The sequence below is a fragment of the Mesoplodon densirostris genome, chromosome 7 (assembly GCF_025265405.1).
Source record: "Mesoplodon densirostris isolate mMesDen1 chromosome 7, mMesDen1 primary haplotype, whole genome shotgun sequence".
Classification (NCBI taxonomy): Eukaryota; Metazoa; Chordata; class Mammalia; order Artiodactyla; family Ziphiidae; genus Mesoplodon; species Mesoplodon densirostris.
This window is the reverse complement of record NC_082667.1, coordinates 35,650,015-35,675,251: the sequence shown is the minus strand read 5'-3', so window position 1 is coordinate 35,675,251 and position 25,237 is coordinate 35,650,015. Positions and strand designations below refer to the sequence as shown.

At 34.7% G+C, this 25,237-nt stretch overlaps 2 protein-coding genes across 2 annotated transcripts in view; one reads left to right on the top strand and one right to left on the bottom strand.

The window, feature by feature from the left end:
* ANO5 (anoctamin 5) overlaps positions 1-25,237 on the top strand; it is a 103,663-nt gene that overhangs the window by 59,827 nt on the left and 18,599 nt on the right. Inside the window, 8 exon segments of the mRNA XM_060103573.1 lie at positions 8,176-8,310; positions 8,802-8,907; positions 8,998-9,058; positions 17,673-17,824; positions 20,033-20,107; positions 21,699-21,921; positions 24,229-24,398; positions 25,055-25,152. Coding sequence (XP_059959556.1) covers positions 8,176-8,310; positions 8,802-8,907; positions 8,998-9,058; positions 17,673-17,824; positions 20,033-20,107; positions 21,699-21,921; positions 24,229-24,398; positions 25,055-25,152 — 1,020 coding nt within the window.
* On the bottom strand, positions 22,015-22,574 carry LOC132494017 (glycine cleavage system H protein, mitochondrial-like). Its single transcript, XM_060105013.1, has one exon. The coding sequence runs from the start codon at positions 22,572-22,574 to the stop codon at positions 22,053-22,055; it is 522 nt and encodes a 173-aa protein (XP_059960996.1). The 3' UTR covers positions 22,015-22,052.

Genomic DNA, 25,237 nt, shown 5'->3' with positions numbered 1-25,237 from the left:
TTTTTTTAATTATAAAAGTAGGACATGTATCTAAAAATTTCCAAGCAATAAAGAGATGTGCAAAGTTTTAAGTGAAATTACACCTCCAGTGAATTCCACAGAAGTAAATATGGCTATTTGGTAGTAGCCATTCAGTCTTATTTTTATGTGCATGCGTAGTAAAATACATACACTTTTTTTTTTTTTTTCCTGGAGCAATGGAATCTTTATTTACTTTTTTGCTAAGATTTTCTTTTATCACTAAATAGTATATTATTGGCATACTTCCCTTTGAGTACAGACAGATCTATCTTGTGCTTTTAAACACAGCACAGGGTACCATATTATAAATTTTGCATAACTTATTTGTCTATTCTTCTATTGAAAAAGATTAGGCTGTTTCAGATTTTTCACTATTACAATTAGTGCCCTTGGAGAATATTTTCATGGTATGTTTTCAAAAAAGCAAAATTGTCAGAATGAGGTTTACATATTTTACATTGTTCAAAATATATTGAGAGTATTTAGCTGTCTACAGATGTTTCTGCTATAAATATTCCCCAAAGGTTTGTACTTATAACCCTTGATATAGACAAATGCATTACACCTCAGGTCAGTACCTTGTTAGCACTTGCTGATTTTCTTGTACAACAAAGTGGAAGCTCAGATTTTTTCATCAGATGGCAATATCTACCTTAAATTTAACAACATTTTAAAGCTTTTCATCCTATTATTATAACTTTTCATTTATAGCAAATTATACCATTTCAGTAATGAAATAATTTTTAAAATAAACTTAAATTTTTAACACAATTTAATGTAAAGAATTGATAGCTAGGTGTAAAGTTTTTAACTAGGTAATCGAAAAGACAAGAAAGAAAACACTATATTATCACAGAGGGAGGAACTGCAGAAAACAGCTCATATTCCTAAGGTTTCTTCTCAGTGGTTATGTAGGATAATATCCTTATTCTTAGTAATAGACAATAAAGTATTTAAGGGTAAAGGACCATGATGTACATATTCAACCAACTTACTTGCAAGTGGTTCAGAAAAAGGCATATATATATGGGGAAATATAATATATGAAGTTAGATAAAATGCAAATAGACCAATATTTTTACAATAAAATAATTGAAGGATATATGGGTATTATTTGAATTATTCTTGTAACTTTTTTATATATTTGAAATTATTCCAAAGAAAAATCTTTAATAAAAGGAGAGTCCAGAAATACATCCACATTTATATAGTCAACTGATTTTCAACAAAGGTGCCTGGTCATTCATTGGGGAAAGGCTAGTCCTTTCAACATATGATGCTAGAACAAGTGGCTATCTACATGAAAAATGTGAATCTTGCTTCTTTTCTGTACAAAAATTTAAACTAACTTGAAATGGATGAGAGAACTAATTGTAAGCATTACAACTATAAAACTTCTAGGAGAACATATAGGAGAAAATTGTATGTGGTTTGGAGTTAGGCATGGACTTTTCAGATCAAACACAAAAAGCACAATTTAAAAAAATGTATAAATTTAACTTCATTAAAATTAAAAATGTATGCTCTTTAAAAGACAGTTACAAAAATAAAAAGGCAAAACACAGACAGGAGAAAATACTTGCAACACATATCAATAAAAGACTTTTATCCAGAATATTTAAGGAACTTTTGCAACTCAATAATAAGACAAAATTTAAAATGGACAAAAGATAAAAGATTCATCACCAAAGGAATATATTTCTGGATTGCCAATAAGTACATCAAAAGATGTGCAACATCTTTATTCACTAAGGGGATAAAAATTAAAATGTCATTAAGATACCACCACACACACACTAGAATAGCTAAAATCTAAAAGATTGGCAACAATAAGTGCTATCAGGGATGTGGAACAACTTGAAATCTCAAACGTTGGTGGTGGGAATGCGAAATGGTATAGCAACTTAAAAAAAACAACTTTTACAGTTTCTTATAAAGTTAAATATGCACTTTCTATTCTACTTATCCCAAAACTATTATAAAAATGTTTATCATTGCCTCAGTGATTTGAGGTACTACCTTTATCATATATTAGATTTCTATATGCAGTTGAGCTGCTTTCTGGATGTTCTGTCTATTCTGTTGATCTAGCTAACTATCCATGCAGGCTGTTTATTTAATTTAATTTTTATTTTATATTAGAGTATAGTTGATTTGCAATGTTGTGTTAGTTTCAGGTGTGCAGCAAAGTGATTCAGAAGGCTCTTTTAATTGTAGTGGCTTACCTCTAGTATGTTTTATTATCTAGTTGGGCTAATACCTTATCATAGCTCTTACTCTCAGTGTTTTCTTATACATTCTACATGTTTATTCTTCCATATAAACTTTAGTATCAACTTGTCTAGCTTGTTACTAAAAAAGATGGTTGGTATTTTTATGGGGATCAAATTAAGTTTATAAATTAACTTAGGTAGGCTGGTATTTTGATGATGAGGCATTCTAATCAAGAAAAAGTTGTCAAGGGAAAGGTATGTCTTAGTTTAAGCCTTGGGTTTTTCAGGAGTGTTATAGAATTATAAAACTTTCTTAAGTTTAAGCCTAAGTATTTTATATTTTTGTTGCTATTATAAATTATGTATTTACTTACATGTTATATGTTATTGTCTTCTGAGTGTTAGTTTTATATTCTAATGCCTGATGAATTCTTTATTGAATTAGTTTTATTGATTCATTAAGGCTATCCAGGTATATTATCATGTAATCTTTAAATAGAAATATTTTACTTTTCTTTACCAATTCTTATGTCTATAATTATTTTCTTTTATTCAATTAATTGGCTGATAGTTACAGAACAATGTTGAATAATATTTGGTGTCTTTGCCTTGTTCCTGATCTTAGTGGAAATGCCTCTGGTGTGTCCTCATTTAGTAGGAAACTCTTTTGCCTTTATACATTACTTTATCATCTTTCCTGGGGCCTTGGAGGGTTTTGTTTGCTTGTTTGTTTGTTTGTTTGTTTTAATTTTTATTTCTTTATTTATTTTTGGCTGTGTTGGGTCTTTGTTTCTGTGAGAGGGCTTTCTCCAGTTGTGGCGAGCAGGGGCCACTATTCATCACAGTGCATGGGCCTCTCACTGTTGCGGCCTCTCTTGTTGCAGAGCACAAAGCTCCAGATGCGCAGGCTCAGTAGCTGTGGCTCACGGGCCTAGTTGCTCCACGGCGTGTGGGATCTTCCCAGACCAGGGCTCGAACCCGTGTCCCCTGAATTGGCAGGTGGATTCTCAACCACTGTGCCACCAGGGAGCCCTTGTTTGTTTGTTTTAAAGTCTGCTTGTTTTAACACATTATGTCTTGGAATTAGTTGTTCTACGTCAGTTTTCCCTGTTCCTGGTGGATCCTTTAAATATGTATCTTTTATTTTGTTTGTTTTGTTTGTTTGTTTGTTTTTCTGGAAAGTGTCTTGGGTTATAGTTTTAAAATATAATTATTTTCCAGTGCTTTGTTTATTTTCTTTGGACTCCAGTTATCTGTATGTTTGGTCTTTTTTGCCTGTCTTCATATCAAACAATTTACCTGAGACCCTTTTTACTTCTCTATGTCATTTTCATTCTTTTGATAGGTATCCTGTTTATCTTATCATCTTTTATTAGATTTTCACTTGGTGTCCATTTATTCTCTTGAATACCTCATAATTTCATCATCAGTTCTGACATGATCTTATAGGGTTCTTCTCTTTCCTCTGTTTCTTGGTTTCTTTCATCTCTTGTTTTATTTATTCCTGTTTTTTCCCACTTCTCTTCTTATTTTTATATTTCTGATATTTTCTTACATTTGCAGTTATTTATTTGAGAACATTTAATTCAGTTTATACTGCTTTTTTACAGTATTCCTCATGTTCTTTTGGGAGAATTTTCATTAGCTGAAGCTCTTTGTTTCACATTTTCAGGTGTTTTTTAACATAATTTTGTATAGTATGCTCTGCTTTTTTCTGTTTGTGTTTAATTCATGGAGTTTCTAGCATTAGAGTACACTCTTCTGTTAGTTTTTTTTTTTTTTCCTATTCCATGCAGTTTCTTTCATGGATGATATCCTGTGCTTTTCATGCACTTTTTCTTTCATTTCTATAGAATCCTAACTTTCTCTCTTTTCTGCCACTTTTAAGAAGTACCACCCTTTATATCTGATTCTTCCCCAGAAACATTGCTTTTCTGAGGCTGCCACTTCCAGGCTTACTCATTTTCAGATCCCTTTCTTTTAGCTAGTACTATGAATTACCAAGTCCCAACATGTGTTCAATATTATGGCATTTAGTTAGACTTTTTCCCAGGGATTATTTTGTCTGTGTTTGTCTGATGTCCCCACCCTACTATACATGTTTTCCCTAGAATTTCTTTAGCATCTTCTTCACTGCTATCTGTACCTCAGGTATGGTAGCTGGTAATAGGTACTCAGTTGGAACTGGGTTTATTTCTTTACTTACAGGTAATTTGAAGATCATGGTGTTCTCTGTCATGATGCTTGAAGGCCTATATCAGTTGTGGTTTTATTTCCTCTCCTTTTTGATTTTATAGTTTTATGAAAGTTTTTTATGGGTAGAATTGATAAAAATAAAAATATCCTTAAAAGTAGAAAGGAATTGTCTATAGATGCATAATTAAATGCCCACATTCCTTTAATGAACATTTAGCATCACTAGATATCAGCAAGAGGCTAGGGCTATAAACGTAATCAGAACGTGGTTTCCTAACACAAAGATATTTGCAGGAAGACACACAAATGCATAATAATTACAGCAGAGTGATACTCATGAAAGAACAGAGCACACAGGAAAGAGCACCTACCTTTATGACAACCTCAGGGAAAGTTTCACAGTGCTTATTCCTGAGTGTGCCTTGAGAGAAGTAGCAGGTTGCTAGGTAAGCAAGTTAGGTAAGAATATCCCAGGTAGAACAAGTACAGAGCACTGGGCTAAAGAAGAGCATTGTGCATTTAGTTCTTCATTTAGGAGGCGTGGCTGGTAAGATTTGAATGTTTATCAGTAAAAAATCATGAAGAACACTGCTAAGATGAAAAGACAAAAACTTTGAAGGAGGAAACGGTCATTGTTTAATCTTGTGCTTTAGAAACTTTACTCTCTTGGAAGCAGGACAGATAGTAGAAGGATGCAAGACTGAAGTCGGGGAAGTAAGGAGGCTGTTAAAATTTTCCAGTAATAGATATTGAAGGTCATATCCAAGGCACTGGTAACAGGAAAGAGGAGACTATGGATTAGAAAAAAGGCTTTTATGGGACTTCCCTGGTGGTCCCAATGGTTAAGACTCTGAGCTTTCAATGCAGGGGGTGCAGGTTCAATCCCTGGTCGAGGAACTAAGATCCCACATGCCTCGTGACACAGCCAAAAAAAAAGAGAAAGAAAGAAAAAAAGAAAAAGACTTTTATGACAGAATTTATTGGACCTAGTGGATTGGATATAGAGGGTTAAAAAAAAAAAGGATGACTAGGGGTGCCTAGAAAGAGATTTAGAATATAGGATTTGAATTCCTAGATTTCACATATTTCATGTTATCTCTACACCAAACTTAAGTTCCATGTCCAAATATTTGTAAATATTTTTACTGCCTTTTGGGTATTGATCATTTTGTCATATTAGATTATATTTTTTCAGGGAGAACTGGGAATACAAAGGTTACCATCATTGGTTTATCAGTCTTTAATTTTATATGCCTTCTGATCCCATTTTTTCTTTCCAATTTAAGAGCTCCAAACAATTTTTCTTTTGATATCATCTATTGGGGTGGCTTAATGCTTATAAATAAAATTGATATACTGCTATATAGCAAATAGGTTAGAACAAATATGTTTACAGTGACTATAATGGTGCTATTAAAAGCCAAGATAGTGTAATCGCTAAGCTAAGTTTCTCAGATGTCCATGAATTCATGATAAAAATGAATCTCTTTGGACCAGATGTTTGCGTTTTGTTCATTCATTCCACAAGCCTGTATTTATTTCAATTCCATCATCATTGTTTTGATTATTTGCTATGTCTCAGACTAAGTACTAAGTCCTGGGAATACAAAATTAGACCAGTGCCTTCTCACAAGATCTCACAACGAAGACTATTCAATGTCTTCTACCTATAAGATGCCCTGTTAAATGTTATGGGGCCACAGATGAGTGCAAAATCTAGCAAGTAAAATGGACAGGTTAAGAAATACCATAAGTGTAAATAAAAGGCTAATTTTTCTAAAAAATTAATACTCAAAAGAAGTATTTATTCTCCTTATGTTTGATACTTTACAGAGTATCTCATTATTGGCTTTTTCTAATTTTCTTTGTTTTGAATAATAAGAATTTAACATCTTAAATGTTATTTCAATAATATGTAAATAATATATACATATTTACCATAATACAAATCTAAGACATGTCTCTTGCTTTTTGCATTCTTAAGAGATGGTTTAGTTGTTAATCTATTATTAAGCTCCCCAAAGCCAAAGTTTAGTAAAATTATTTCTATAATTCAATATATAATAAATGTTCATTTGAGAATTTCTCTTTTTGAGAATCTTTTAAATACTAATTAAAGGTCTGGAGTTCTTGAGGACTTTTTTTTAATTCTCAAGGAATAAGATTCTTGAAATTTGAAAGGAAGAAAAATGTAGTTCTTTGAAATATCCAGTTTCTTTATGAATTCCCAAATAATTTTTTGTTTAAACATATAGCAGTAATATTGATGTTTTACCTTAAAAATGATTGATTCTGTAATTTTTAAAACATCAAATGGAAATAGACATGGTGAATAGTAAATTTTCCCAAATCAAATATTTTTATACTTTTTTTTTAGATTTTGATGTTATGCAGTATTATAATAATTGCTATGTTTTTCAGCAAAAACAAAAAAAGAGAAAAAGCAAGTTTACTCATCCTGAGTGAGTGAACCTAAGGAAGTTGTAAATGGTAAATTAACAAGGGAATACAATGGAATTATAATTTAATTTCAAGTTTATAGTAATTTGAAAAGCAGAACAAGGGAAAACAACAATGTAAAAATGTTTATTATCACTGAAAATAATGAAAGAAAGAAAGAATAAAAGATAGTACAAGCAGAAAGATGCCTGTTTCATTAGAAAAGATTAGAAATTTTGAAAACTGAAGAATGGGATATTCAATAAAATTAATATTGAGTGAAAAAAATTAAAAACCTTCTCATTGGGAAATTAAGTTTATGTTATGTAAAATTTAAACCCTTTATGTTTAGATTTGCCTGTTTTTGAGAATGTGTGGAAATTACAATTTAATAAAAAGTGCTGTAATAGATTTATATATATCATGCTATTAGAGCCCAAAAGGGATTACATCTCTCTGTCTAGGAAACTGTGGAAAGACTGCACGGATTTGGTGAGCTGAGCTCTACATGAATAAGGGAGAAGATTAACCTATTTTGTGTTGTTTTTTTTTAAAAACTGGTTTTATGAGACAGAGAAAGCCTTGTTCTCTGGTTCTTTGAGAGATTCCTTAAGGAGAGAGTCAGTTTAGAAAACAACAGAAAAAAAAAAAAACTTGGTTATAAGACTTGAACATTTATGCCAACTAATGCTGTCACTTTTTAACTCTTTGTAAAGCAAGTGCTGAACTGTATATTTTATGGAACTTTATTAAACACTCATTTTTGATTCCTTGGTTTGCTCCCTGTCTTACAATTCTATAAGCATCCATAAAAAGTCCAAATTTAGAGGAAGATGGAAGTTCATACATACAACCACTCTCATCTGTTGTGGTCTGAGTACATTCTTCAGTTTTAGAGAGAGATAAAGCAAAAGTCTGTGCACAGATTGTGAATGTGATTTTGATTTGTTAATTGCTAGAAGAATGTTCTGCACTTTATTTCAAAACATTTAAACTCTCTTTAAACTTTAAAAGCTTTTCAAATTACCTGATTATTTCAAAAGTAAATCTTAACTTCCACTCAGTTGGCTTCTTACTTACATGTGTTGTCTCTTTTAATCCTTACACCAATTCTATGGCTAAGCATTATCCTGCGTTTTATGATGTGGAAGCTAAAGTTTAGAAAGATTAGTAACTTTATCAAAATTACACAGCTGGAAAGCAATGGAGCCAAAATTAGAATTCAAGATTGTCTGAATAAAAACCAAGACTCTCAGGATTGTATCATTCTTACAACCTCTGATTCTCTTTTTACCCTCTTTCATAGGGATTATTATGGAGAAAAAATTGGCATCTATTTTGTCTTTCTCGGATTTTACACAGAAATGCTGCTTTTTGCAGCTATAGTTGGCTTAGCTTGTTTTATTTACGGCTTATTATCGATGCATGATAACTCAAGCAGGTAAGTGCAACTGAGTTGCCCAAATAGAGAATCTTATGCTAACTGAAACTGTTGCTATTATTTTTCTGGAATTTGTGTCAGAATGTTTCCTATGGCAGCGGATAATTGATATTTCTGAAAAAGACCCAAACACAGCAGCTACCCCTCACCAGGTGCTTTATGGAAAATTTGTTTTTAATGATGGGCTCTAAAGATTCTGTTCCTCAAAGCATGATTTGATCTACAAAAATTGCTAGTTCATTTTCCCTTGTGCCATATGTAAGAAGCTGTATAAAGTTGTTCCAATAAGAACAGCTTTGGACTTTCACCCAAACACATCACTTTTAAAATAACTTTGCTCTTGGGAATTCTCTGGCAGTCCAGTGGTTAGGACTTCACACTTCCACTTCTGGCAGCATGGGTTCCATCCCTGGTTGGGGAACAAAGATCCCGCATGCCATGCTGCGTGGACAAAACAAAACAAAACAAAAACTTTCCTCTTCCCTCTGCAGCACTGAGATCTGTGACCCTGAGGTTGGGGGTCAGATTATCATGTGCCCACTCTGTGATGTAATGTGTGACTATTGGAGACTAAATTCTACCTGTTGGGCTTCAAAGGTATGTATGTATTGTGGTGTGTTGAAAAGACTTGCAATTTCCCTCCCTCATTTGATACTAAGTAGTCTTTGTGATATTATTGTCTTACAGTTCTCCCATTTATTTGACAATGAGTCAACCGTGTTCTTTGCAATATTCATGGGAATTTGGGGTGAGTAAATAGTTACATAAAAACAGCTTTCTCCATGTTATCTGTTTTATGGCCATTCATATAACATATACAGTTGGCATACCTTATAAACCAAAGGTGATTTTACATCTTTATGTCTTGCTAACATCAGTACACTGATGGAGTCCACATCAATGGTCATTCGTCTTGATCCTTGGTCCAGAAAGGTCTCTATTAATCATCTGCTCATTTCTCTGAAAAACACTATAATTTTTGAAACTTCATATGTATTCAGATTACCCTGTCTCAGCACTGTGGTAAAAACAGGTTCAATAAGTGCTTAATTCAGGAGAAATAAACATAAGTATTTGGTGGCTGGAAGATATTGAGTCATGGATACAAACTGGAATGAGACTCAAAAATTATTGAGGGTTAATACATCAACAATGAATTTAAATTTCCTGTGTCAAATTCTAGTTCCAGCTTCCAGTTCCATTTGGTAAAAATCTCCCATGTAAGGTGGAATTTCCCTTAATTTTGGAAATGTTCCAGTATCTCTTCTCTTTTGTATCACGTGGGAAGTAAAAGTGTTATGAAGTTATTCCCACCATCAGTGAGGAAATTATTTTCTGTAAGAGTAACTTGGCAAGAGGAGGCCTAAAGACTTCTAAAACATGTCTAAAAATTTGGGGGACTCTGGGAAATGATAGACTTTTTTCTCTCCAATTTAACAAAAAAAGCCTTTAACAAGCGCAAGTGTGTGCATTTAAAAACTGACCAAGGAGGTACTTCCCTAGTGGTGCAGTGGTTAAGAATCCAGCTGCCAATGCAGGGGTCACAAGTTTGAGCCCTGGTCCAGCAAGATCCCATATGCCGTGGAGCAACTAAGCCTGTGTGCCACAGCTACTGAGCCTGCACTCTAGAGCCCATGAGCCTGTGCGCCACAACTATTGAAGCCTGTGTGCCTAGAGCCCATGCTCCGCAGCAAGAGAAGCCACCACAATGAGAAGCCCGCGCACCACAACAAAGAGTATCCCCCACTCGCCGCAACTAGAGAAAGCCTGTGCGCAGCGACAAAGACCCAACACAACCAAAAATTAATTAATTAATTAATTTAAAAAAGAAAAAAACTGGCCAAGGGAGCAAGGTAGCTTGATTCAGGCAATAGGACACCAACATTTGTGGGGGTGTGTACATGAAGCAGAGGTTCTTATGGGTTTCTGTTACTTCTGCTTGACTGCTATGGTCTGAAGAGAAAAGGCCAGATTCAAAGAGAGAATGGAGGACAGAGAAGTCTTACCCACAATTCTTCAGCAACCTCCTCTGGTTAAGTTAGTATATGGACATCTCTTCATCATGTGGCTACCAAATCCTGCCTCTGTCATTTTTTGGAATCAGAAATGGATGATAGGTACACAAATTACAAAAAATGTAGTAGTTTTCAGTTCTTTCCATTGACAGAGATTGTACACCAACACTAATCTTATATGTCATAACAAATAAAGGAGCAATTATGCATGGAACACTCAGCAGCTGCCGTGAACATGGGGGTAAAGATATCACTTCAAGATAATGATTTTGTTTCCTTTGGATATATACCTAAAAGTGGAATTGCTTCATCCTATTATATTTATATTTTTAATTCCTCAAGGAACCTTCATATTGTTTTCCATAACAGCTACACCAATTTACATTCCCACTGACAGTGCACGAGGGTTCCCTTTTTTTTCAGTTTTGTTCTTTTGCAAACGAATATCCAATTTTCCCAAAACCATTTATAGAAGAAACTATTCTTTCCCCATTGAGTATTCTTGGCTCCTTTGTCAAATATTAATTGACCATAATACGTGGTATTATTTTCTGAGCTCTTGATTGTGTTCCATATGTCTGTGTGTTTCTCTTTATGCCATGCCAAAAGTACCATGCTATTTTGATTACTATAATTTTGTAATATAGTTTGAGATCAGGAATATGATGCCTACTGCTTTGTTCTTTCTCAAGATTGCTTTGGCTATTTGGAGTCTTTTGTGGCCCCATACAAATTTTCGGATTGTTTTCTCTATTTCTGTGAAAAATAGCATTGGAATTTTGATAGAGATTGCATTAAATCTGGAGATTGCTTGGGTACTATGGACATTTTTATATTAATTCCTCCAATCCAGGAGCATGGGCTATCTTTCCATTTATTTGTGTTTTCTTCAATTTCTTTCATCAGTGTCTAGTAGCATACAGTGTACATATCTTTCATTTCCTTGGTTAAATTTATTCCTGGGTATTTTGTTCTTTTTGACGTTATTGTAAATGGGATTATTTTCTTAATTTCTCTTTCTGTTAGTACGTAGGTAGTATATAGAAACACAACTGGGTTTTTTTGTTTGTTTGTTTGTTTTGTGGTACGTGGGCCTCTCACTGTTGTGGCCTTTCCTGTTGTGGAGCACAGGCTCCGGACTCGCAGGCTCAGCAGCCATGGCTCATGGGCCCAGCCACTCCGTGGCATGTGGGATCTTCCCAGACCGGGGCACGAACCCGTGTCCCCTGCATCGGCAGGCAGACTCTCAACCACTGCGCCACCAGGGAAGCCCTCACAACTGGTTTTTATATATTTATTTTTATCCTGGAACTTGACTAAATTTATTTATTCTAACAGTTTTTTGGTGGAGTCTTCAGGATGTTTTTTATAATTTAGTGTTATTTGCAAACAGAAACAGTTTTACTTCTTTCCTTCTTTCTTTCTAATTTATATGTATTTTATTTATTTATTTATTTTTGACTAATTGCTCTGGCAACGGGAGAGGCCACAACAGTGAGAGGCCTGTGTACCGCAAAAAAAAAAAAAAAAAAAAAAAAAAAAAAAGAGTAGACATTCTTGTCTTGTCCCTGATCATAGAGGAAAAGCTTTCAGCTTTTCACCATTGACTATGATGGTAGCTATGGGCTTGTCATGTATAGCCCTTATTATATTGAGGTACATTCCATTTATACCTATATTTTTGAGAGTTTTTATCATGATGGATGTTCAATTCTGTTAAATGCTTTTTCTGCATCTGTTGAGATGATTTTTTAAAATTTATTTTGTTTATGTGGTATACCGTGTTGATTGATTTGTGGATGTTGAACTATCCTTGTATCCCTGGAGTAAATCCCACTTGATCATCCTGTATAATTCTCTTAATATATTGCTGAATTTGATTTGCTACTCTTTTGTTCAGGTTCTTTGCATCTATGTTCATCAAGTATAATTTCTTTACTTGTAGTGTCTTTGTCTGACTTTGGTGTCAGGATAATGACGGCCTCATAAAATGAGTTTGGAAGTTGTCTTTCCTCTTCTAGTCTTTGGAAGAGTTTGAGAAGGATTAATTATTCTTTACATGTATGATAGAATTCACCAGTAAAGCTATCTGGTCTGGACTTTTGTTGGTGGGGACGTTTTTGATTACTGATTCAATATCCTTACTGGTAATTGGTCTGTTAAGATTTTCTATTTCTTCATGATTCAGTTTCAGTAGGTTGTATGTTTCTAGGACTTTATCCATTTCTTCTAGGTTATCCACTGTGTTGGCACATAATTGTTCATAGTAGTCTCATGATCCTTTGTATTTCTGTGGTATTAGTTGTCATGTCTCTTATTTAGTATCTACTTTTATTTATTTGAGCCTTATCATTTTTTTCTTGGTAATTATGGCTAAAGGTTTTCTATTCAAAATAAAAGGTTATCTTTTCAAAATAAAACAGTTTCATTGATCTTTTCTATTGTCTTTTTGTCTCTTTTATTTATTTACCCTCTGATCTTTGTTATTTCCTTCCTTCTACTACCTTTGGCTTACTTTGCTCTTCTTTTTCTGGTTCCTTAATGTCTAGAGTTAGGTAGTCTATTTTAGCTTTTTCTTGGTTCTTAATGTGGGCATTTATCCCTATGTACTTCCTTCCTAGAAGTGTTTCTGCTGCATCCTGTACGTTTTGGTATATTGTATTTCCAGTTTCATTTGTCTCAAGATATTGTTTAATTTCTCTGTTGATTTTTCTAAGTTTGTTCAGTAGCATGTCCTTTATTCTCCACATATTTGTGAATTTTCCAGTTTTAACTTTTCCTGTAATTCTAGTTTCATACCATTGTGGTCAGAAAAGATGCTTGATATGATTTCAACCTTTTGAAATTTATTGACTTCTTTTGTGGTGCTAATATATGGCCTTTCCTGGAGAACATTCCGTGTGCACTTAGAAGAATGTGTATTCTACTGCTGTTAGATGGAAAGTGCTGTCAATGCCTGTTAAGTCCCTCTGGTCTAACATGTAGTTTAAGTCCAATGATTCCTTATTAATTTTCTGTCAGGATGATCTATCCATTGTTGAAAATGGGGTGTTGAAGCTCCCTACTATTATTATATTGCTGACAATTTCTGTCTTCAGGTCTGTTAACATTTGCTGTATATATTTTAGGTGCTCCTCTATTGGGTGCATAAGTATTTATAAGTGTTATATCTTCTTGTTTGATGGATCTCTCTATCATTATACAAAGATCTTCTTTTCCCTTTATTGTGATTTTTGTCTTAAAGTCTATTTTGCCTTATATAAGTATAGTTAATCTTGCTTTCTTTTGGTTTCAGTTTGTATGGAATATCTTTTTCCATCCTTTCACTTTTAGTATATATGTGTCCTTACAGCTGAAGTGAGTTTCTTGTAGGCAACACATAGTTGAGTCTTGTTTTTTTTATCCATTCAACCACTCTGTGACTTTTGATTGGAGAATTTAGTTAATTACATTAAAGTAATTATTGACAGATATGGACTTACTATTGCCATTTTGTTAATTGTTTTGTAATTCATTTGTTCCTTTCTTCCTCTCTTGCCTTCTTCTTTTGGGGTATGATAATTTTATGTAATGGTATGCTTAGATTCCTTTTTCTTTATCTTTTGCATGTCTTTTATAGGTTTTTGCTCTGTGATTACAGTGAGGCTTTTATAAAACATCTTATAGTTATAACATTCTATTGCAAGCAAAGCAAATTAATTCCAAATGCATACTAATGTTCTATATTTTTACTTTCCTTCCCATGTTTTATGTTTTTGATGTCACAGTTTATATCTTCTTAGCTTGTGTATCCTTTAACCAATTATTATAGTTATACAATTCTATTGTAGTTACAGTTATTTTTGCTACTTTTGTCTTTTAACCTTCATAATAGATTTACAAGTGAGTTATCTACCATCATTATAACATTAGTATTTTAAATTTAACTATGCATTTACCTATACTAATGAGATTTGTACTTTCATATGTTTTCATTTCAGTTTAAAGAGGTACCTTTAACATTTCTTGAAAAGCCATTCTAGTTGTGATAAATTCTTTCCACTTTTACTTGTCTGGAAAACTTTCCAAGTAGAGTATTCTTGGTCCTCAAATTTGTTCAGTACTTTGACTATATGCTACTCCCTTCTGGCCTGCAGTTTCTGCTGAAAAATCTGCTGATAGTCTTATGAGGGTTCCCTTATACATAAGTTGTTTTTCTCTTCTTGCTTATAAGATTCTCTCTTTGTCTTTAACTCTTGACTTTTTAAATATAATGTGTCTCAGTGTGGTTCTCTTTGTTTTCATCATTTTTGGAACTCAGTGGGTTTCATAGATATATTTGTTTTTTTTCCCCATGTTAGAGAAGTTTTTACCCATTATTTGAATGTGCTGTCTCTCTCTCTCTCTCTATTCTCCTTCTGAGACCCCCTATAATGCAAATGTTGGTCTGCTTGATATTGTCCCATAACTCCCTTAAGCTGACTTCATTTTTTTTCACTCATTTTTCATTTCATTCATTTTTTCTCCTCTGACTGAATGAATTCCACTTGCCTTTCTTGGGGTTTACTGATCCTTTCTTCATTTGATGTAGTATGCTGCTGAACCCTTCTATTGAATTTTACAATAAAATTATTGTATTCTTCAGCTCTATGATCTCAGTTTATTACTTTCTTATAGTTTCTGTCTCTTTGTTCAGATTCTCACTTTATTCATGCATTGTTCTCCAGACCTCAGTAAGCATCTTTATGACCATTATTTCGAACTCTTTATCGGGTAAATTGCTTGTTTTCATTTCATTAAGGTCTTTTTCTGCAGTTTATCTTGTTCTTTTATTTGGAACATATTTTCTTTTGTTTCTTCATTTACCTTGGCTCTCTTTGTTGATTTCTGTGCATTAGGTAAAAGAGCTACCTCTCCCAGTGTTGAAAGTGTGGCCTGTGATTGTTCAAGCTGCCTTCTTTGTTCTTAGTGGCTCCCAGTATTTGGGGGGTGTGCCAAAACCCATCAGTGTCCCAAATGGGAAGATCTCAGTCAGCACCTTGATGCAGGCTGTTTGGAAGCTGGACCCACAGGCAGCAGCTTTTAAAGTCTGCAAATAGATCTCTTTCAAAGAAAGATTGGAAGATGGGCATTTGTGTCTACTGCCTCTGCTTTTAACCTTGGGGAGAAAACCAGTTAGGAACTGTTTGTTTGCTACAGCAATCAAAGCAGTATGGTACTGGCATAAAGATAGACATGCAGACCAATGAAACAGAATGGAGCCTAGAAATAAATCCACATGTATATTGTAAATTAATCTTCAACAGGATTTCCAAGAAAACAAAATGGGGAAAGGATAGTCTCTTCAACAAATGGTGCTGGGGAAATCTGGATGGCGACATGCAAAAGAATGAAATTGGATCCTTATCTTTGTCAACTGAAAAAAAATCCACAACCTGAAAGTTGAGAATTATGTTTTATTTGGCAGACTTTCTGAGGACTTCAAGCCCAGGAGGCAGCCTCTCAGACAGCTCTGAGGAACTGCTCTGAAGAGGTAAGGGAGGAGCCAGGATACATAGGAGTTTTGCAACAGACCAGGTAGTCAGAACATCAAAAGATTACTATTAATTAAAGAAAACCAGATACCTTAAGTTAATGAATTAGCGCTTTTCTTTGTATGGGAAGATGCAAGAATTTGGGCTAATTGAAATCATTCCTTTGATATGCACCTTAGCTATGTAGGGCCAATATCCTGTTCTTTCCCATCTTGAGTTCCCTCAGGGCTCACCATCTGGGCTGTAGTGGCTTGATGGCTACAACATCCTTTGTTGACCGATATAGCAGGCAACATTTTTCATTCACATCTTACACCATCACAAAAATCAATTCAAAATGGATTAAAGACTTAAACATAAGACCTGAAACTGTAAAAATCGTAGAAGAGAGTATAAGGAAAATCTATATGACATTGGTCTTGGCAGTGATTTCATGCAGATGACACCAAAGCCCAGGCAACAAAAACAAACAAAATAAGCTAGACTACCTCAAACTAAAATGCTCTGCACAGCAGAGACAACAATGAACAGAATGCAAAGGCAACCCATTGAAAGGCAGAAAATATTTGCAAACCATCTATCTGATAAAGGGTTAATCTCCAAAATATATATAAGGAACACCTGTAGCTCAATAGTTTAAAAACAAAACAAAACAAAACCTAACCTGATTAAAAATGGACAAAGGACTTGAAAAGACATTTCCCCGAAGAAGTTATACAATTGGCCAAAAGATATATGAAAAAATACTTAATGTCATTAGTTATCAGAGAAATGTAAATCAGACCACAATGAGATGTTATCTCACACCTGTCAGGATGCCTATTACGAAAATGATGAGGATGTGGAGAATTATAATGAATTCTTGCATACTACTGGTGGGAATGCTAAATGGTACAACCAGAAAACAGCGTGGAAGTGCCTCAAAAAATTAAAATAGAACTGTCATATAATCTAGCAATCCCTCTTCTGGGTATTTACCCAAAATAATTGAAATCAGGATCTCGAAAATATGTTAGCACTCCTATGTTCATTGAAACTCTCTCCACATTAACCAAGATGTGGAAACAATCTAAATGTCCATTGACAGATGAATGGGTAAAGAAACTAGTGTGTGTGTGTGTGTGTGTGTGTATGTCTATATATATATATATATATATATATATATATATGTAAACTAGTTACGTCTATGCCTTAGAAGGGTTTTAAGGGAAGGTTTTTCTGTGGGTGTTGGTAATGTTTTATATACTTTTCTGTAAATATGTTATTCTTTAAGTAAATGTTTGTTTAAAAATTATATATATTGTATATTATACTATATAATGTTATAATACATATATATATATATAGAGAGAGAGACAGAGACAGGGAGAGAGACAAAGAGAGAGAGAGAGAGACATACTGTGTTATGAAATGGTTCCTATGTTTTCCTTAAATTTCCCTAAGCCCTAGAATATGGTACGATTGCTTGAATGATTTCAGTAAAAGACATGCAAACAAAATCTAGGTGTTAGTAAAAAGCCAAGTTTAAATATTATTTCAAATTATCTGAATGAAGAGAGAGAGAATAGCGTGCCTGAAAAAAATTTTTCTTGCAGGGACTGCTGTCTAAGAAGCTAATTTGTATTTCTATATATGAGTTATTTCAATACTATGATATAGTATTCTGTCAAAATTAATAATTTTATAATTTTATCATCAAACAGCAACAGAAGAACCATCATACATACAACCAAAATGATTTTTAAAGTAAAGAAAAATCTAGTTATTATCTCCTTATTCACTTATTCCTCCATCTCTTTATTATATTTGTTTTTATACATTTCTTTGCTCATAGTCACATTGTTTTTGGAGTTTTGGAAACAACGACAAGCCAGACTGGAATATGAGTGGGACCTGGTGGACTTTGAGGAGGAGCAGCAGCAGCTCCAGCTGAGACCTGAATTTGAAGCTATGTGTACACATAGGAAAATTAATGCAGTGACTAAGGTATATTAGGAAACTGAAATAAGCAGTGTATTTCAATGGACACACTGCTGTGGGTGGCCTCTCAAATAGTGATGTGTATTTTAATTTGCCTTTAAAATATTCTACAACATATAAATCACATAAACTTATTTACTCGCTTCTAATATACATTTTGAACGCATGCAAAAGTAGGTAGAAAAGTATAATGAGCCCCAGGATGGAATCATCACCCAGCTTCAATTATTACTATTTCATGGGCAATCTTTTTTCATTTATACACCTACCCCTCCCTGCTACTAGATTATTTTGAAGCAAATCCAAGTCATCATATCATGCAATACATAGTTTTAATACTAAGTGAAATAAAATGAACTGGAAAATAGTGTGCATGCTGTGGGCTTTGTATATAAATATATAGACATGGAAATGATACTAAGTTAATTCATGAAAATTAAAATAGTATTGTATTAAGGTAGTGGGCTTACGAGTGATTGCTTTATTCGACCAAAGTTAATTAATTTAGTTATTCACCAAAGTTAATTCACCAAAGTTAATAACCAAAGTTATTCACAAAAGTTAATTCACCTAGTCCATTCTAATTAATTATAATGGGAAGATCATTGCACTGGTGTCTGGAAAGGAAAGTCTAGATTTTGGGATAACTGGCAAACTGGCTTTATGTTGTTGACTGAGTTATTTGACTTATTGGTACCTCATTTTTGTTTCACTTGAAAATGGAAGATACTTTGCAGACTCTTGGCTGCATATTCTTAGAGTCCCCACCTTTCCATAATCTATAATCACCATGTTACCTGATGCTATTAAAGAGAGAATAGAATATGCCTCTAAAAATCTCTTCAGTAGAATTCCCTACTCTGTTCAGGACACTGTTCTTGTGTATAATACTCAACATTCTTCTCACAGTGCAGGCATCCACTAAACATTTATGAAATTGCCTTGAAACATTACAAAAAATTCAGTAAATGAATGAAGAGAAAAATCACCTCAGAAAATACATTAACAATTTGGGTGGCTATTTGAAATTAATAAAAAATATATTAAAAGAGATTGTCATAATAATGATATGATGTGTACTTGTTCATACTTAATGGGATAAAAAAGAAAATAAAAGCAGGCCTATTGGCTTTGCCAAACACTGTTGACCAAAAACAAGATGTACTGAATGTTTACATTTGAAACCAGTTGAAAAACAATATGTATTGATTCACTGTGAATCATCTACTTCACTTAGCTTTAATGGCTTTGGAAATGAGAGTTTTTTCTTTTTTCTTTTTTTTTTTTTTACTTCATTGCAATGATTCTTCAGTGGTTAAGCACAACCAGAATTCTTACATTTGAGTCTGTTGGGAACACATACATGCAGGAATGGACACACACGTGCACACATAAATATGCACATACACACGAACACACAGACACATTGGATACATACATGCGTACACATGTACATAATCAGATGTATCCACACATATCCTGGGGTTCAATAGAGCTCTTGGGCAGCCTACCCTGACTGCTATGTTGTTTGCATTCAGTCCTTTCTGAAAAACCCTTGAGACTATAGAGATGTAAAATCTTATATGTTAAATAGAGTTACATGATTTAGATTTCTGCTGACAACTATTTTTTACTGTATGACAGTATTTTGGCCATAAGATCTAACTGCCTCTCGATATAGCTAAAAATATCAGCTGGTATAATTATTATCTTCCATTAATGACTTAAAAAAACATAATTGTAGAAAAGTCTGGGCCCCTGAACTGTGTGGAAGAAGACAATCCTATAAATATAAAGAAGGCACCCTACTTAATATCATACAGAGCAAGTACAGAGCAGTGCATTCAACTCAATTCAATTTAACTCAATTAGAAAATTTTAACATCATTAAGGCATGTCCACTTAAGCAGCAGCCCTCAGGTTTTGACTTTGTTTTCCTGTCTCCCTCTCCCTAAATACAACTCTAATTCAACACTCAGGAAATAATGTGTATCCTTTATATCTCATATCATTTGTAAAATATTTCATCTGAGAGCCCTAAAGGTTTCTACCTAAACGTAAGGAACCACTACTAGAATGTAGCATTCCATGAGCTGTGGTGAACCCATTGGGGAGGTTTCTGCTTTAACATGGCTTTGTGATTTTGACTACTGCTTGGATTCCCAACTTTGAGGGTAGATTTTGAATTTTGGTACGATTTCTTCAAAATTACAGGAGATGGAACCTTACTTGCCTCTGTGTAGTCGTATTCCATGGTACTTTTTATCAGGAGCCACAGTGACTTTATGGGTGAGCATTGTTTAAAAACTATTATCATCTATTGATGTAAGATCATACTGGGATTACCTCAATAGCTTTGTCTGCAATGGCTCGAGTCCCTCTCTTCCCTCCCACTCCACAGTATTTTTTTTTATCTTGAATGGAGCTCTTATATAAAATAGACTGCAATTTACATGGATGTGCCATGATTAAACCTTGGATAAAGAGTTGGGGGTAGAGAGAGGTGCTATATCTTAAAGCCCATCCCTACCCCCCACCTCCAGCTCTTTGTTAATTTGGTGATAACTTGAAACCAGAACATTATAATAATAATTTGATTACAGACTATTTGTTTAGTTTTTTTAAAATTATTAATTTATCTTTTATCCATTTAACATACTTATACAAAATGAAAAACTTTATACCATTAAGGTTCATTCTCTTGCCAAGATAAATGGAAGAAAATGTTACATCTTCTCCATGAAGAATTTAATTAGCATATCCCATTGTTAGGGAGTCAGATTTTTTCCATGCCTTTTACCTGATAGATTTCTCCATCATCATAATCTATTTCCTGCCCTCCCCTTTCAAAATTTATGTCCTCTTACAGTTGACCTTTAGTTTTAATAAAACTAAAACCTCTGAGAAGCTAGCCTGTTGAAGTATAAATAATTAGCAGTTGTAGACTGTATTTTAACCTCACCATTCCATATTGTCCTATAATATTTTATCTTTAACCTTTTTTGATAAAGGTATTGGTTTTTCTATTTTAAATGTGTGTTTTCCTAGATGATATAACAATCATTTTAGGAGAGATGATAGAATAAAAGGGGGTGATAATCAATTTGGGACACTCCTTGAAAAATATTCTGGAGTGTGGTTCCAGAAAGATCACTGTCATTTATTTCTAGTACTCATTCAATTTGATTCAGTTCCTCAACTTTCACAATAAAATTCTCCAATCATTGATATAAAGATCTTTGTGATTTTGTAATATGTAAAGGTATAAAATTTATACAAATATCTAAATTACCAGGCATATCAGACTACTAATGGCAGTATTCTGAGGGGAAATGAAATCGAATCTTTAAACGTATTTTTCTTGAGAAAGTAAGTGATCTTCACACTACACATTTAACTACAACCTAGAGCAGAGGTTACCAAACATTTGCTGTAAAGGATATATTATAGGCTTTGTGGGCCACAAATCGTCTCTGACACATAATTGTCTTTATTTTTCTTTACAACCTTTAAAAATGCAAACAAACAAACAAAAAATATTCTTACCTTAAGGGCCACGCAAGAACAGTAAGGCCACAAGCAGACTCTCGCTTTCTGGTAGTTTTCCAACTCGTTCTAAAGAATAGGCCTAGAGGATGGTCAATGAATACTTTTCTATTTTCGATTTAATCAGCTGCTACCATACGCTTTATCGCTAACCCTTTTACGTTCTTAGTTTTCATCTCTTTCCATCTATGGTGAGAGGGATTGACTTGGCTTGCTTTCCATGTCAGATCTGCTAAACTTAATATATGAGTTGAAGAGAAGAGTGTGTTTCAGATATATATGCATCACAGGGATTCAGAGGCCAGAATGACCAGTTTTTGTTTCCCTTCCCCAGATGTCTCTGGTTGTCGCGTGTATGGTAGCTGTGATTGTATACCGCCTGTCAGTCTTTGCTACATTTGCTAGCTTCATGGAAAGTGAAGCATCCTTAAAGCATGTCAGAAGTTTCCTCACTCCCCAGATAACCACATCTCTCACTGGATCGTGCTTGAACTTTATTGTCATCTTGATCTTGAATTTCTTTTATGAAAGGATATCTGCCTGGATTACAAAAATGGGTAAGCCGGCCAAATCATTAGTATGACTCTGAAAAAGGGTTCCTACCAGTACTATACCTCCATTCTGGATAATCCCCAAGGGAGTTGTTTTGTTTGTTTGTTTCCAACTAGTTTATTTAGGGGTTCCATTTTCACTCCTCAATAGATTTTATGTATTTCTCATATGCTTCTTCACTCATTAGTTCATCTAGTTCTGAAGGGTTACTGAGTGTCATCTTGATCAGCCAACCATCTTCATAACAAGATTTGTTGACAAGTCCTGCATTTTCTGCTAGAGCTTCATTAATTTCAGTTACTTCTCCTGATAGAGGAGAATAGCGTTCACTAGCAGCTTTCACACTTTCCAAAGCACCAAATTCCTCTTGTTTGTTCAATTTTGTCCCAACTTCAGGCAGACTACAGTAAACAACATCTCCCAAAGCTTCCTGTGCAAAATTGCTGATTCCCACTGTTCCAACACGGTTTTCTGTTGTTACCCATTCATGTTTGTCTGTGAATTTACCACCCGACAGCAGAGCGGGGCCGGTGCACAGCACCCGGACAGTGCCTGCCCGCAGTCCCCAGTGCCATGGCGGGCAGGGCGCCTTGGGCGCAGAGATGGCGCGCAGGCTGCAGACCACGGCCCACAAGCTCCGCGCCACTCGCAGCGCCATGTTCGAAGGGGTGCAGAGGGTCTCTGCGCGCCGGGAGTTCATTTTTTAAAGGCACATTTTAAGGTAGTTTTGCTCTACAGGTAGACCCATAGCCTGCTACTTCAGAATCCCCTAACAGCTACATTCAGGCCTATTAGAGTGGAAGCAGGGAAAATAACTAAAAAGAATTAGGACTCTGTAGATCTTTTTGAGTATTCTTACCTTAATCCTTCCTTGATGGGGTTAGTTGAAGCCTAAATAAAATCCTCACACGTTCCTGAAGACACAGATAATTTTTATTTTGTGTGTATGCTGTTTAGAAGGTATTGGATTTTGAAAATCATTGTGAGGAAAACAGATCAGGTCCTCCTGAATAAATCTAAAAGTTAGTGCTTCTCTTTTCAGTTGCCATATGTTAGAACCTGGATTATATTCTTTTAAGAATTTCTCCTAAAGCCATGAGGGAAGGTGAAGGCATCACAGGTGGAGTGGTAGGTTCAGTCAGGAAGACTAGCACAGAGCACAGTTGCTCCTGGCCTTGCCCCCAGCAAGTTGGAGATGAGATCAGAGACTCAACTCCAGGCCTCAGCTTCTTCTGGGACTGCTCTCTCCAGGAGCTCATGCCCCCCTCCTCTAAATCTGTACACTGACAGTGTGCCCAGTGGTAACCAAAAAGGCAGCACAGTATTTACTCTGCACTAGAGTAAGCACTGGGAAGCAACTGTCATTAAAAACTATTTTCAAATTTGGAGTTATTCTCTCTCAGTTTTACTTATTTTTTCTGCTAGCAACAGCCAAAAAATAAAAAATTATAGCAATTAGCACCTACAAACAAAGCACCTAAAAAATATCTCAGCTTTCATCAACGAGAAAAATCTCTTGTATTAACATTAGAGATTTTGTAGGAATGCAGCTAAATTTCAGTAAAATGGAAGCGTTATCTGTGTCTTTAGAATATGTGTTACTATTTCAGTGTTGCTGAAAATGTCATGGATTTGGCTGGATCAGCTTGTACTCTTGGGAGGTCATCAGTTCAGAAAACCACGGCCCCTTACTCTTTCATGCCTCATGTTTTTTTTACTGTGGTGTGAAGAGACTCTAACTTTTTCTTATCTATGGAATTCATAAAATGATAGATCATGATCATGCATTTTAAGTGAAGGAGAGGGAAAATATGTACTATTACTGCATGACATTGTTTTCAAAACTGATAAAGCCGTTTAATTCATGAGAGGAAAGCACAATTCAGTTTGAAACCATCCTCTGCCCTTCATAAGATTTACTTTGTTTACACCTGATTGAAACCAGAGGAGCGAGATCTGATGTGTTTACAGGGTATCATATAATGTTACGGGGATGAGCATAAGGCTCTTCAGTCTAATAGGCACTTGAATTCCATATTTTGACTGTGTGACCCCAGGCAAGTACTTCACCCCTCTAAATGTACTAATGACGGTTTCCCAGCCTTCTGTGGTGATTAGATTAACACAATCTCTAGTAGAAAGCCTAGTGCACATCCATAGCTACTTCATATTGGTCAGCTATGACCAGAGTGGGGAAGATTTCAACAGACTCTCAGAATAATATGACTAGATATACACTTATCTCAGGGAGTAAAATAAATAAGGAGAAGCAGGAAGGTGCATTATTAAACCTTGGTGTTTTTATTTACCAGAAATTCCTCGGACTCACCAGGAATATGAGAGCAGTCTTACCTTGAAAATGTTCCTGTTTCAGTTTGTAAATTTTTACTCGTCCTGCTTCTATGTAGCTTTCTTTAAAGGGAAGTTCGTGGGCTATCCTGGAAAATACACATATTTGTTTAATGTGTGGAGAAGTGAAGAGGTAAGAATTCTCCAGAGAGGTGAGGTTTGTGGCTTCAGTAACTCATTGTTAACTAAATACCTTTAGGTGTGCCCGCACTAACTCAGATTTTATCAAGCTGCAGGAAAAGTTTAAGACACTGACTCTGTCCACAGAGCATATTGGTCTTAGAATCCTGCTATCTGATAGACTTTCCAGTTCGTTTTGAGCAAGAAGTTATATTGTACCTATTGTTTGGTATAAAATATGAACTATGAACTGGAATAAGTAAGTTCTGTATTCCTGAAGACTTCCATCAAAAGATGAATAACTTTCTAGAGGTACAGCAAAAAGGGCTCTACCATGGGTACAGAGTTAGAACAGTTCGGTGGTTTCCAAACCTGGCTGTGCATCCAGATCACATGGAGAAAATAACAACTTCCAGCCCTAATCCAGTTATAAAGATTCAGAATTTTCTAAGGCCCAGAAATCTGTTTTTAACATATTTCACAGCTGAATCTAATGTAGCTAGACTGGTGATCATGCTTGGAACTTGGAACTAAATATCCATTTATATTTCTTTAATATCTGTTCCAATGCAAATCTTCAGATTCTCACCCTCTGGTTTGGGATTTCTTTCGTTGCAGAAGTCCATCTTTCATCCTTTACTTTATTTTTCTCCTTTTTCTTCTTACTAGTGTGATACTGGAGGCTGTCTAGTAGAATTGACAACCCAGTTGACCATTATAATGACTGGGAAACAGGTCTTCGGAAACATTAAAGAAGCCATTTATCCGTATGTATAACTTACAAGTTTTTACTTTTTTTTAAAGTAAGCATGAGAGGTTTCCTCTGGAAAAAGATGGAATTCTTTGATTATC